This window comes from Poecilia reticulata, linkage group LG2, assembly GCF_000633615.1.
Source record: "Poecilia reticulata strain Guanapo linkage group LG2, Guppy_female_1.0+MT, whole genome shotgun sequence".
In the NCBI taxonomy this organism is placed as follows: Eukaryota; Metazoa; Chordata; class Actinopteri; order Cyprinodontiformes; family Poeciliidae; genus Poecilia; species Poecilia reticulata.
In genome coordinates this window covers 12,470,428-12,485,510 of record NC_024332.1, presented here as the reverse complement: position 1 = coordinate 12,485,510, position 15,083 = coordinate 12,470,428, and the positions used below count along the sequence as shown (strand labels likewise).

The following is a 15,083-nucleotide window of genomic DNA, read 5'->3' as shown; positions in this document are numbered from 1 at the left end:
TATATATATATATATATACTCTTGTATGTGGTGCTCCATGTCTTAAAGGCAAAGACATCGTCAATGGCTATGCTAACTAGCCTTAGTATTCACACCAGGCTTTGTGCGAATGCTAACGGGCTCTGGGGGGGTAGTTTAAGATGAAGGATCTCATGTTTAAAGCAGGAGTTCTTAACGTTGATTAGAACAATAAAATAGTTTGTATAAAAAAAAAAAGCCTTTAGTGTGAGAGTCACCAAAGTTTCTGGAGAAGCGCTTAGTCACTGTTTGTCATCTGAATGTGGTACTGGACGTAAAGTCTGCCACGGTTTCTAAAATTTCATAAAGATTTTAAAAAGTTTTGTTTTTGTCTAAATAAAAATGAATAATAATCTGCTTGGCAGCGTTGCTGATACTTTGGAAGATTGTGACTGTATGGTAATAAAATTTAGCGGGGAACCACAAATTAAGCCTTCATTTCAAAAAATGAACTGTACAAAACATCTTGTTATAATTTAGTCATACAATAAACCATAAGGAAAAAAAAAAAAGAAAGTTTTGTGCAACGCCGAAGTGGATTAAGTGTGTGTAAAATGGCCAGAGGTAAAAATGTCATAAATGTTTATCTACAACTAGAAAAATTAAAATGACTTCTTACAGTGACAATGGTGCACCAAATAAAAACAACACAGCCTAAACAGGCAGGAGATTTTTGATGTTTATCATTTGTCTACAAGAAGACGACGCAGTCCCTGAATGCACCGCTCGCCCTCCTGTCGCTCTCTCTATCGCGTACTTCCTGCGTCTCTGCTGTATGGGAAAATCTAATAAAACTCTGAAGCAGGCAAGACTATAACCCAAATCTTTTGTATTTTTTTTTTTCATTTTTCCTTTTGTTGCTTTCTTTTGTTCTTTATGGTTAATGATGCGTTGCATTGTAACATATCTGGGCTGTTGTGTGAGACTGTGTAAAACTGCACAGTAAATATTTCTGAAAGTCCGCTTTGAACATCTGCCCGTCGTGGCCCACCTCCCCTCCCCGCCGCCCCGAAAATCATGTAATTGGCCAGAAAGCGACGCAACTTTCTTTCTGTTCCTCTGCAGTTATGAAATGCGGGGCATGCTCTGTTCTTTCCTTTCGCGACTGGCCCCCCGCTCTGAGCCTTTGCCCGTCTCCGCTGAACTCAAGCCGGTTCATCTGCACTCTGTGATTTATTCATCCGGTCGCCGATCTTTTAAGGTCATCATTAAGCTGCTTTTGACGCCGACCAGTGATATGAACAACGCGCGGTTGTCGATTCACCCTCTCCTCCCCCGCTGGTGCTCCTCGGAGGCGACTGAAGGGGATTATCTCCGCCGAAAATGAAAACATCTCTTCTTAACTTAATTTAATTTGAACAACTGTCAGCCTTTTGTCCCCTGGCTGCTCCCTGAGTCATTTGTTTCGAGTTAAGAGGCCGGGTCATCTGCGTTTAATTCGTGTCACCTCATTTAATAAACTGCTTTCTAGTTTTGACCTGCCTTTTTGTCTTTGAAAATGGCTTTTTCTCCTTGAGAAAAAACGAATGTTGCTAGGAGACAGATGTCTAAACACTTAAGTTACATAGTGCCGATTCACAACAAATGACGTCTCGAGGCACTTTACAAAAAATACATAACTTCATATATTAAAATTTATCCTAATTTTTGAACAGTACACAACTGATATTGATAAAATCTCTAGATCAGAGCGACGTTATGCTTTATTAATTACTTTACATTATATTTATAAATCCTAATTCCACTTTCTGAAACATTTGCAGCTTCTTTTTTTTTTTACGTTTGACCAAAGTAGTTAACTTTTTTTTTCTTTTTTTCCAGTTTCTATATCATTTATTTTACATTGGATGTTGTACTCTCAATTTCACTGACTGAACAAATGAAAGTTGTGTTGTATGTCAGCTTGTGAAGCTGCTGGTATATCCAAATGTGCTGCACTGGTGCAGAATTATTAAATAAATTTGTAATTCAGTATATTCGTGTCTGTGTTTAAAAAAAACAAAAAACATTTTAAGTCATTCAGTGATGTTTTCTGTATCGGTCTCGGCCGATACTGAACCTCAGATATTGATATCGGTATCGGAAGTGAAAAAAAAGATACAACTCAAATAATATTCCTTTTTATTTTCCCACATTTTGTGACGTTACAGACACAATCTTCTATGTATTTTATTGGGATTTTTTTTTTGTCAACTGCAAAAGTGATGGTTGACTAAAACGATGCTCAAGAACAAATATGCACATTAGTTCTCACCCTCTTTCTATGGATACTTCTGAAAATAAATAAATGAATAAAACATGTGCAGTCAATTGCATTTAGAGCTCATCTAATCAGTAATTTGAGGTTCAAATAAATCCTGTGAGCTTTGTTAAGAGAACATTAGGGAACATCATTATGACACATGGAGAACGTGGTGGAGACGAGACAAAAGATTAATTTCTTTGGCCTACGCAGAGAACACAATGTACTGCGAAAAACTGACACAGTACATCAACCGGAGCTACACGCCGTCCTCTGAGTCAAACATGGCAGTCGCAGCATCATGCTTTCTTTTGTCTCGTACTTGGGGAAGCTGGTCACAGTTGATAGGAAGATGGATGGAGCTAAAAGCATAACAATACTTTAGAAAATTAGTTAAAGACGACACTTTCCATCAGGATGAGAGCCCAAAAACTAGAGAGCCAGACGATTACTGCACACAAAAAGGCAGCGTTGACTTGAAAACACAGCAGAAACTGACTTCTTTTTTCTTACCCCTTCCAGTATCTGTTGTAGTAACAATGCTGAGCTAATTGGCTGCAAAGATTTAGAATTTATGATGCGGGTTTTAAAAAATGGTGAAAACGAGCCGAACCACCTGAGGTCTTTTCATGTCTGTCTTTTCCATCCTGAGTTTTCAAACGGCCGTTTCAGCGCAACCATGTCTTCCCCCGGTGAGAAACCAGAGTCCAGACATGGAGTCAGGAGATATTTCTTTCTTTCTTTGGGTGGGAGGCGGGGGGGATAACAATTTGTGCGACGTCTACTGAGCTGGGTAAAAAGACACCGCAGCTCCTCCCACAGCGTTCTGATTGACGGCTGATCCAAGAGCAGAGYGTGGCGGAAAGGACCGCAAAAAAAAAAAACGAGGATGGTAGATTAAAGCGTGCACCAGTCTTAATTTCTGCTTGTGTGTGTGTGTGATTGGGGGTCTGGAGGTGTTGTGTTTTTCATATTCAGAGGTGTTTCCTCTCGCCCCTGCGGCCCCGCCGCTTTGAAATGACCCCCTCTCGTTGCGGCAGGATGAGGGAAGAACTGGGGGTGTTTGGCTCTGGGGAGGTTTTCTCACCCTCGGATTAATCAGGAGCAGACCGGGGGCCCCGAGGCGAGGCTGAGGCCGACACGGTCTGACGCCTCCGCTCTGCTGTGAAATAATCCTCCAGTGAGATTCACGACGGCGTGAAGTTTTAGCCACGAACAGCCAGCCGACTCTGGGAGGAATGCGTGGAAAAGAAACGAGGACTTCATCGCTGCAGAAGAACCAAATGTCACCAAATGTTTGKTTTTTTTTGTTTAAGTGCAAATATCTCAATACACTTGGAATAAAACAAAAGTATTTTGCAAGTAACTTTTCAGAGAGACATAGGAGCTTGTTTTAAGTGAATAATTCCTTAATATTGATGAAAATGTACAGATTATTTCACTTACAGCAAGACATCTTAATAAACTGCAAGTGGAAGTAGTATGTTTTTTATCTAAATTAAGGAATTATTCACTTAAAACAATAAATATTAGTTTTACCAAGAAGATGTTTGTACTAGAAACTAGAAAAAAAGTACTTTGTTTTTTTTTCAGTGTAAATTTCAGAAACGTTGACAAACTATTAGCCTTATATTTTAGATTAATAAAAACCAATTATAATATCAAAGAAAACTGCCCAGAGCAAAAAAAAAAGTAAGTTTTCAAATGATAATTTCATTAAGTTATCCTGTTCACATGAAAAGTAAAAGCCTCCAAAAGTAAATAATGAACAAATGGAAACATAAATCCGCTCTTTTTTTTTGCAAAGCTGTTGTAATTTAACCTTATTGGAGGATTCTCGAGCCTGAACTGCAGGTTTCAGATCTTGTCACAGCGTTAGACTCGACCTTAAGACCTTCTCCATCAAAGTAGGCCACGAACTTTGCCACTTCATCACCATGTTTGACTGGAAATATGCTTAGATGTTAATTTTCTAAAATGTTGTTTTCATTCAGAGAAAGCCCAGGAATCTRGCGTTGACCATGARCCTGATCTTAGTTTAGGGTAAATACGGCACATTGTGACCCAAAGACATGTCCAGGACTAGACGACCKATTGTCCCAACAGGATTCTGAAAGGTCACTTTTTAGCAGACTTGATTTTTKCAACAGCGTTTTCACTGGACTATCAAGAAAAAAAACAAATAYTTTAAATGCTGCTGCGAGACTCCTTRCAAAAACGAAAGCCGATCCGAGTACCAGTCGGGTTCTGAGGTCCTGACGCTGTAAACCCAACAGAGTTTAGAACCTCACTAATGGGTCTCTCACCTTCAWAAGCCTGGACTAGGTGTCTGATCCGATCGTCTTCGGCGCTATAAACCATTAAGAGTGCTAAAATCATCTGAATCAATCCTACCAACCTCTCCAAGAGTCAGAACAAAGCATGCTGATGCAGCCTTCAGGCTTTTAAGCAYCAAAAATTTGGAATAAGCTCCCTGTACTCTGCAGGAATGCTCCTGCCCTGAGCTCTTCTAAAACAAGGTTAAAAACCTTTTTATTTGCTGTTGCCTACTCTAAACCAAGTTTCCCCTCCACCCCTCTAAACTTCATTTTAAATCTGTCGTATTAGCGTCAAAGAAAAGCATTTTGATTTTGCCTTGGGCCGAAAGGTGTTGCATAAGTAACCTTGCCTTGCCGTACTCCAGATGTAATAGGATGTCTCATAAATCCACAGAATATTTTTTCCAGGAGTCTTGAGGATCATCAAGATGTCTTTTCCCCCCTTCTTTTTGTTTTGCAGTGGTTTTGATCTCCATGGATGCCATTTGTGCTCATTCTCTTTCATACTGTTTAATCATGAACTTTGACCTTAGCAGAGCGTAGATATACCTGCAGGTTGTTGATGGTTTTTATGACCTCTTTAGAGTCATCGGCGCGCTCCAGAAGTAACTTTGGTTGGTTTTCTCCTCCCCCGTTTGGGGATGACGGCTCGTACTCTGGTTCTTAGACGTAACTTTGTAGCCCTCGCTGGGCCGCGTTTCCATGACAAAATGGGCGCAAATATTCCACTTATGTCGAAAAAACATAGTCTTGCAATTGTGGTGTTTCACGTTAAATAAGAAGCACAATTAAAATCACGTCTGAATACGTTTCTTCTCCTACCACTTCCTGTCGTCTTCTTCGTGGTTTGCGGCAGTAGTAACATCCGGTTGTTGATCATGTGACTCACGTGATGGAAAAAAGTGGCTCCATCTCAGTTTTGGGAAATAAACCAAATTACAGTAAAAAAAAAAAACATCATCCAAACAAAACTTTTTTTGAAATATTTGAGTTATTTCAAAATTGGCGAGTTTCCATTGGACAATTGGTTCCACTTTACAATAAAACTCCTCTTTTAGATGGGTAATAAATAGGTCATAGATATGTTATTAATTCATCTGAATTTAGAAATCATAAATAACTGCCTCTCATGCATAAAGAAGGAGAAGGAGACTATATGCTAAAAAGCAGATTTGGCTCACTATTTGGCCAAAAAAGAAAAAATCCCAGTATATTTTGTCTTCTTCTCACCCTTAATTAATGCATAATAAAGAGTTATTCATGATTTATAAAGTGTTGAGATGAATTAATAACATATCTATAAACTATTTATTAACCAGCTGTAATCGTAGCCTTATTGTAAAGTGGCACCAAGTGAAGCTATTTTTGAAATGTCAAATTGCTCAATCATAATCAGTTTCTGATCTGCTAATTTTTTTTAGATGTGGCCTTGATTATTCATTTACTTTTTTTTCCTGTTGGTGATTTCCAGCCTACTTCCTGTTGTCGGACTGGTTCTGTTCAAGTATCAAACAAACAAATCTTCTGGAATTGATTAATCAATAAATTTGATAAAACACACTTCTTGAGGCGACGACTTTGTCTGATTTTGAAGCTTTTAAATGTGACAAAAGTGAACAAAGTTTTTAGGAAGCTGCATTGCATCATTCCTGCTAACATGGAAAACACTCCCAGCTGTAAATCCCCTCAGTTTATTTCTTTATATTTTACATATTTACTTACAGATCATCCTTCACTCCATGCACAAGTACCAGCCTCGGGTTCACATCATCAGGAAGGACTTCAGCAGTGAGCTGTCTGCTAACAAACCAGTGCCGAGCGGGGAGGGAGTTAAAACTTTCAGCTTCTCCGAAACCGTCTTCACGACCGTCACCGCCTACCAGAACCAGCAGGTAAGCAGCGCCATTTTGTTTCTCCCTCTCTCTCTTAGGACATTTGATATTAACCTGGCATATTTTATGAATTAGTAAAAAAGTTATGTGTTCACAAAGGGGGGATTTACTCCTCAGCTTTATGGATTCTTTTATTTTTGGTCGTACATCTAATAAGATGTGGCATCGTACTAGAAAAAAAATCCTTTTGTGTGAGTTAATTTTGAGCTTCATCAATTTCAGAATACGTTGTCCTGTCTGCCGTTTTGACAGATCACCAGACTAAAGATTGATCGCAACCCCTTTGCCAAAGGATTCCGGGACTCGGGCCGAAACAGGTACAGAATAAATCCTGTCGGGAGTGCTTTGTTTAACTCCTTGCATCTGTTTCCATCCATCAACTTAACCTATTCATTATTTCAAAGGTTTTAACGTTATGTTCCGAAAAAATATGTATAATCTTCGCTTCTCGGCCAGAGGAGAGCTCTTGTGAGGAATGCGTCCGGTTAGGAAAACCTGCCTTTTATTCCCGACAAAAAGACGTTTTCTTAAATCTCACCACAAAGTTCTGTTCTTAACCACATCTTGTGTTCTTGCGCTGCCCTCCAAATAGCCGAGATCCACAGCAAATGAAACAACAGTGGGAACAAAAGAATCACTGGCTTTCTCCAAAGAACGCTGTGTGATCGCTACCAACATTTTTCAACTTGTTATTGTCAGTAACATGTGTAGTCAGTCACTAGATAATAGATTTTCAGGCACTTTTTTTTCCTTCCTCTTTTTTTATGGCAAGAGGTTTCACAACACCGTGACGACTTACTGATATTAATCAGAATTGCTTTTTTAATCAAAGCAGATGGAAGCATGTGTGCAGTGACCTCATTGTGACCTTATGTACTACTTGTTGTAGCGCTTACCAACGAGTTTTCCAGCCATATAGCGCCATTTTATAGTATGATATAGTATCTACATTATCTTCAGTTGTAATAAAATTGCAAAAATATAATATAAAATAAAATATATGTGTCAAATATGACTTAAAAGTAATTTAACAACTTTAAATTGGGTCTCTCTCTCTTTAAGAAGCTGCTGCTCTTTCTGAAACTCCGCCTTCAGGAAGTCATCACAACATGGCTCCTCTATTAACTGTTTAGCAACATTTTTACCAGCGTTTCACAAAGTAGCTCCTATAATGAGCTCAGCTGATGCTCAGTTCCACCAGGTGTTTGCTAATTGCTGCTGGATAGTCTGAAGGAGCTGAGTGTGGGAGTCACAGGGAAGGGATACATTTTTGAAACTCAGAAACTTGGAAACTGCAGCTCCAAGGAGGAGCTTTGTCCTTGAAGGCGGAGCTAAATCCAACCAGGCGTTTTGTAACAGCTGCATGGTTGCCATGGAGATTAAAGGGTCTTTCAAACATACATGAAATAATCAAAGCAACACTTTAACTATATTTATCATGAGGGAATTACATTATAACAAGATGTAAAGAGGTTGATTTTTCATAATACTGCCTCATACAAGGGATTAGATTGGGGAGATTTATTAATATTTATATGAAAAACAGAAGCAGTGGTGCATCCACAATCTTCTTCCTGGATGGATTCAGTTTGGCTGCCTGGTTTTTAAGTGAAAAAACAAAATTGTCAGTGATTTTAATGCACAGTGTGTTAATGAGAGTAAGGCTGCCTCACTCTTCTATCAGCCTCAACTTTCTCAATGTCTCAGATTTTTATTGGCTTCTGTGAATATGACAGGCCAGTACAAATATGATGAGTTGAAGGGTTCATAGCTTTGTTTTGATTGGGATGTACAGGTGAGATTTTTCAATATAATAATAGTAATAGACGTATTTCTCAGAGATTTTATTTATGATGTGCTTTACATCTTGAGAACTCAAAGGACTGCAAACGTCTCAAACAACAACAAAAAAACACAAGTATAGATATTATTTCCTTCTGCCAAGGCAGGTTAGCGATGTCCGACGAGTGTGAAATAATCCGTTCTTGTAGTAAAAATGCAATAAAATGTGTTTTTATTGAATTTGCATGAAGGTACAAAGTGATCTTAGCAGTACATAAAAAGGTAAGCGCTCCAACAAGTAGCACATAAGTTCACAATGAGGTCTCAGAAGCAACAGGTCATCTCTACGGATAAAAAGAATGACAAATTATATTCGATTCAAAAACTCACAGACGTGACACTTTACCCTCCCTCTAACTGTGTTGTTACTCCTGTGAGGTTGCCTCACGTTGCTCTACTAGCTTTAAACATATTTTTTGCTGCTTGCCTCTCCTCTCCTTCTCACACTTTGATTTGATCATTTATTTTTGTACTCTAAGGTCTAAATACAATTTTCTGTTTTTGTTTGACTCCAAAAAATGAAAATGGATTTAGAAAAGGGAACACACACCAAGCGGTAGAGCGAAGTATATCATCGTTATGGTATTACTCAGAGAAAAAAATATCGCTTTTTCCCTCTTTAGCTGGTGATCATTAAGGTTATGGCTTGTGGTTCAGCTCTGGCACCCGGCACACCCTTTCCAAGCCCTGATGACCACCTGGGTCTGCTGGTCCGTCTACCTCGCCGTTTAACCGTAAATTCCTGCCCAGTTGTAAAAACCCTTTATTCAGAGAAACCATAAATAAATCCAAACACTTTTAGAGCAAAAGATTTGGTTATAAAATGCTTCTGGAAACAATGGCTTGGTGTAAAAGAATGTTCCCTCCCTTTCACCTCAACTAGTCTAGACTTTTTTTTAATTAATTAATTTTTTTCTGGCCTGCAAATCACCACATCAGCGGGGTTATTAACACCGTCTGGACTCCTCAGACGTCGTACGAAGCGCCTAGCGAGTCGGGCGTTACTGTGAAGCTCTACATGTTCTGTAGGACGTCCTCGCCTGCTCTCGTCCAAATCCATACAGTAAAGGTTTTTCTCACTACGTGCAGAATAAACAACGTCACTGAAGATATTTGCTGCTCTCCTTTAGCTCTTCCTCCCTTCCATCAAGTCTCTTTTCTTTCGAGCCGCCGCGTCTTCCGTCAGGTCTTTGAATCCCGATGAGTATCAGCGTGATGGAGGAGGAAGGGAATGAGAGGGACGTTAAACCCGGCAGACCCGCCTCACATGAAAGCAGCCTCCTTCATCTGGTCCGCATTATTAAGCGCACAGATATTTGAGACATCTTTTTTCATTTTTCAAACAATAGGCCGTTTGATTTACGAACTGGCATCGGAGTTTTATTGCAGGGGAAGCAACAGATGAAAAGATAACAGAAAGTGAGATATTTGTCCGTGGAGAGAAGCGAGGGAAAATGAATTTGTCCTCACGTGCGGCTTCGGATTCCAGCTCTGCAGCCCTTCTGTTCGCTTCGCATCCCTCACTGCTCTGCTAACCCTCCCTCAACCCTCCGGCGGTCTCAAGAGACCCAACAGGGTTTTTTTGTTTTTTTTTTACGGTCAGGCGGGGTCACACTGACATTTGTCGAGCTCCTCCTGAGCGTCACGCTAACACCGAGGGAGGGCTAAACGCTTCATTCTTTCTTTTTAACTTCGGTTAGTGAAAATTACAGATATGCGGTGCTAATATTTACAATATCCATTAAGACCTCAGAAAAAGTTTGATGAGTAACTTTTTGTCTAATTCAGAAAACTTTCAATTCCTTCCTCTGAAGAGCTGCACCAATCGAGTTTGTATCCGTGTTTTGGAAACCGTCGATCTGCTAATACCGATTCTACCCGATCCCGGTAGAATCGGCGAACAGATGAAACGTCACATCCAACGGGCTGGACGAACGACAACAAAAGGTTCCCACCAATGAACTCGACACACGGGATGCGACAACGGCAGCAGCAACAAAAATTGAACCTTTTTCGACTTTCTTGCGTCGTGTGGCTAGCCGCGTGTGCACGTCTACGTGTACGAGCTCAAAGTTTCACACGCACAAATTTCACTGGTCGCTCAGCTGGATGAGGGCAATCGGCTTTTGGCCTCACAAGTTCTACAGGAAATAAAGGCGGAGGAAATGACATCGCCTCACATGTGCAGAACCCTTAAGCTGTGTTTATTGTCGACGCATGTGCTAGCCCATCCACGTTGGCCTGGCACACCTGGTCGTTTACCTCTGAATTTTTGTAATTTGCCTCGGCTCATTTTCAGGGAACACTGCACCGACGTACACGTCCAGCATAACCGCTACACAACTTGCTCGGCTCGCACACGCTCAACGCAAACTTTCAACAGCACGACCATAACTCTGCCTTCAAGAGAGCAATTGCTCTAAAATATGACTTTCATAACTTTTAAACAAATACAAAATGATTTTAAGTTGACATTCTCATGCATCTTTTGCGTATTCCATTAGCAGTTAGCTTAGTTAGCATAGCTAGCACTGCTTTAACAGTCGACCTTCTGCTTACATCTGAATGTAGAGATTTTTATGGTAACATTGGGATTTCTGTAAGGTTGCTAACATTTAATTTAATGGTTCATAACAGTTGATCAAGCATGCTGTGCTTCTTCTCAGGTGTTATCCTTGCGGCCTTCCTGTTATGATTTTTAAGTTTTGCTCTCTAGCAGCCTGAATGAAGTACATATGCGTCACAACATGGCCAACAAACAATTCCCCTTTAAATAGCTTCTTACCTCAGTTTGTCTCCTCAGACTTCTTCTTAGGAAGGTGCATTCACTGACCAGAAAATAATTGGATTTATCATTTTCAGACTGAAAATTCTTGGATTCTGGAAAATCTCTCTGCTCTGCTCTTTATTTTGGATTTGTCTTCTTTTTTTTTTAATTGGTTCATTCCAGATTGAGTCACATTTGAACAAATATTTAGGTTTTGTTTTATAGAGCCTACATAGTTTATATAACACCAGGCAGTGTTGTATCAGCGGTTATGTTTTATTGTAAGAGAAAAAGAAACAAGAAAAGGAGGACAATGCTCCAGAGCGCACATAAAAACCTGGTTCTGGAAGACTTATAGTCGACTTTCTGGATGGCCCTCCAAAAACCCCGACCTCAACTATACTCGATATTTGAAGGCCGCGCGTAAAAGTCCAGTCCATGGCCGGAAACCAGACGATTTTAAACTAACTTTACCGCTCGTTCCAAAAAGAAAGAGCGGTAAAACATCCTGCCAGGCTTTATCCCAGTTCTGCCTGTTCTTTCTAAGGAAAATGTTTTTGTTTTTTTTGTTGTTTTTTTAGAACTTAATATATATTTTCTTTTTTAAATACAACAATTTACTGCCACTGACCTCGCAAAGAAGAAAATATCAGAGCTGAAGGCAGCCACTTTTTATTTGGAAAAAGAGAAGTCAAACATAAAAAAAAAAACCCGCTGTGGCGTACTTCGTTATTTCAGCCACTTTTGAACTTTAAGGAGCTAACATTAGAATCGGATATGAATTGCATAAACAGTCGTCGGAAAAACGCAGTTATTTGCACACGTGTTTACACTGCAGGAGCTAAAGGAACAGCGCGGCTACTTTTGTATCATTTCCTGCATCCAGTGGAAAATCCATATTAATGAAAAGGGCAAACCTCCACAGCCAATTATCACATTAAACACCAGCCTTTTTTTTTTTAAATATATATATTCTGAATTACCTACTACATCCCAATATAGATCCACGCTGGGCCCAGCGGTAACTGGCGGAGGTGTCTTTCTCCTGGTGTCCTGGTGAGGCGGCTTTACGGCCTGCCAGGAGGACACAGCTCATTTATTGGGTTTTGGTCCCACCGCAGTCGGGGCGCATGAATGATCGCAGTCAGATTAGCGAGGCGCACTAACGAGCCGCCATGCTCTGGGAGTTAGAAGGCCTAAAATAACAGCGGCGGGCGCTGGCTGCCCCCCCGGCAGCGGGCCGGAGCCGTGTGCGCCGGGAGGTAAATCAAGCCGGACAGAGAAGCATGTGCAGATTCAAGGAGAAACGTCACCTCGGATTTATGTGTGCAGTAAAAGGGGGAAAAAAAAGAAAAGAAAGAAAACTTCCTCCTTTTTTAATGGCCCTGGTTTCCTCCAAGCAGACGTCGGCTTCTCCCCGCCTCTCTGTCGCAGTTGGTCTGACGGTTTTCGGTCAGCTGCCTCCGACTTCTCTGCCTCTCCTGTCGGACGCGCTCAGGCAGAATCCATCGCCGTCCGTCTTCTTCTGACTCGTCGTTTCATGCTTTGATTACCTGTTAAAGCTTTCCAGACTCACTGCGTTTGTTTCTAACCTGGACTTGAAATGAATTATGACGCCATTTAAGATACACGTTTTTGATCTAGAGTCATTATTAACTGTCTAACTGTGCGTATCACTAATATTTAAACAACAAACTTAAAATCCGTAATAAAATCTCTTCAGTTCAGTGAATGCAAATAATTTTTATGAGTTCTATTGTCCAGCGAACAAATTTAGCTGGACGATAAATCGTCCCAGAAGTTATCAGGATAAACGATAACATTGTTGTTTTGATACTGTTTTCAAGAAACATGTTGATGCAAGAACACATTGTCAAATAAATCAATCAATCAATCAATCAATCAATCAATCAATCAATCAAATTTTATTTGTATAGCACATTTCAGCGGCAAGGCATTTCAAAGTGCTTTACATAATTAAAATAAAAACAGGAATAAACAGTGAGAATCAAACACTGTCAAACAGTGACAGTCAAACACTTATAAACTTTACATTCTAAGGAGCGTTTAATGCTGAAGCTGGAAGAAATTTTAAATATCCAAAAGAAATAAACAAAATAGCAGAAACAACAAATAAAATCAATTATGAAGTCTCTGTAAATAAAAAAGAGCCACTTTTGTCATCCAAGGTTTGATAGAAAAAAGAGAAAATAGAAAAAGATAAATCATGCAAAAATAGAAATTATTCAGCTCGTTGTAACTGATTTCACAATTAATTGATTGATTTATTGCGACAGGCCTGGGAGATGCTAGGAAGATATTTACTGAAAAGTCTATAGTTATTTCCATTATTTCACTTTTTCTAATTAAACAAGAAAAACTCTGTAAGCCTCATCCTGCTGATATACGTTAATTGTTGCATTCACAGAGCCTCAGTTACTTACAATTGTTTGCACAGTTATTGCAAAGTTTTTACCAATTTTAAATAACACTTCTTCTGGCATTTGCACATATCTGGTGTTGCACAGTTTTTATTCTTGTAAAAAGTCTGAATACAAACGCACATTTTGAACGTTTTTAATTATACAAACGCACATTTTGAACGTTTTTAATTATACAAACGCACATTTTGAATGTTTTTAATTAGTTGCGCATCCTTTTGGACCGCAGTTGCTATTTTTCAATAACTGTGCAGTAGTTATACTGGCATTTTCCCTGCTGCACAATGTTTTTATTAGTTATAAATTAAATAATTTAAACTGAACAGAAGTCAGTTGAAATGCACTGGATGTAACATGTGTAAATATGTGTATAAATAGGAACGCCGTTGCTGCAGACCTGCCTATAATATGCTCCTTATTGATAGCAGCGACACCCAGTTCAGTAAAACCGTTCTATGCAAACTAATGTGGGAAACTGGTGTTATTTCATTTATTAGCTCGCTTGAACCGTCTAAAAATTTAGAAGATGACTTTTCTACCGTAATACAGGTCAGCCTGTTATACAGACTCAGGGTTTCCCTCAGTGTTTTATAAGCCTGGCGGGCCTCCAGGCTTTACTTGAGCCCTCACCAGGCTAAGCATTGCTTATTTATTTAAGTCTTTTTAAAATGTTTTAAGACTTTATAGTTGGTGTTCAGGTATTAATCTTCCAATCTTTCAATAACACATAATTATCAAGTGATATTTTCACATTTCCTGTCAACTTTAAACATTTTTTAACTCAAAAACACGACGGACCGTTAGATGACTGACCTAACATGAACCACCGGGGTTAGCAAGTTTTCTGGGGGAAACCTTGCAGATCTATTCATTAAATTAGAACACTAGTGAAAAGTCAGCTTATTTCAGGAACTTTATCACTAAGTGAAGCACATTTTATACATTAACTACACACACAGAGAAATGCTTGAAAGCCTTCCTGTTAATTATGATGATTTTCCACTTGCGGTTAATGATAAAAAATGACATTTAAAATCAGAATATAACACCAAACAAATAAAAGAATAACATTTGTTAACACAGAAATGTAACCTTAATGAAAAACATGCGTAATTATGAAACAGAAGACATTAAATTCTGTCCAAACGCCATAATCAAAATCATCATGAATAATTCTAATCAAATATGTTGATTATGATCACTGTTCCAGTTATTATGAACCAAAGGCGAACAGGTGGGACTTTGGCCTTGATTTAAAGGAACTCAGTGTTTCACATTTATCAAATATGGCTGCAACCTTCTCACAGGACCTTACTTCAGAAATGTCAAACTTCTCCTTTGTAACATCAGGACGTCAAAGCGCTTGAGTGACTTTGCTGAAAGTGAGAAATACCAATGAGATCTCATCAAGAACCTTTTATTTTGAAAGAACACAGGCACAAAAAACCTCACCAGGAAGGAAAACGGCAAATACAAAGGTAGAAACAAAGTAAAAGACTCACCCGATGTAAATACAAAGGTAGAAACAAAGTAAAAGACTCACCCGATGTAAATACAAAGGTA

The 15,083-nt window shown here is 39.3% G+C and overlaps 1 protein-coding gene across 1 annotated transcript in view; it reads left to right on the top strand.

Annotated features, from left to right (window-relative positions):
• tbx15 (T-box transcription factor 15) overlaps positions 1-15,083 on the top strand; it is a 42,351-nt gene that overhangs the window by 22,490 nt on the left and 4,778 nt on the right. The window contains exons 4-5 of the mRNA XM_017308579.1: positions 6,303-6,470; positions 6,723-6,787. Of these exons, the coding sequence (XP_017164068.1) occupies positions 6,303-6,470; positions 6,723-6,787 (233 nt within the window). The remainder of the gene's footprint in view (positions 1-6,302; positions 6,471-6,722; positions 6,788-15,083) is intronic.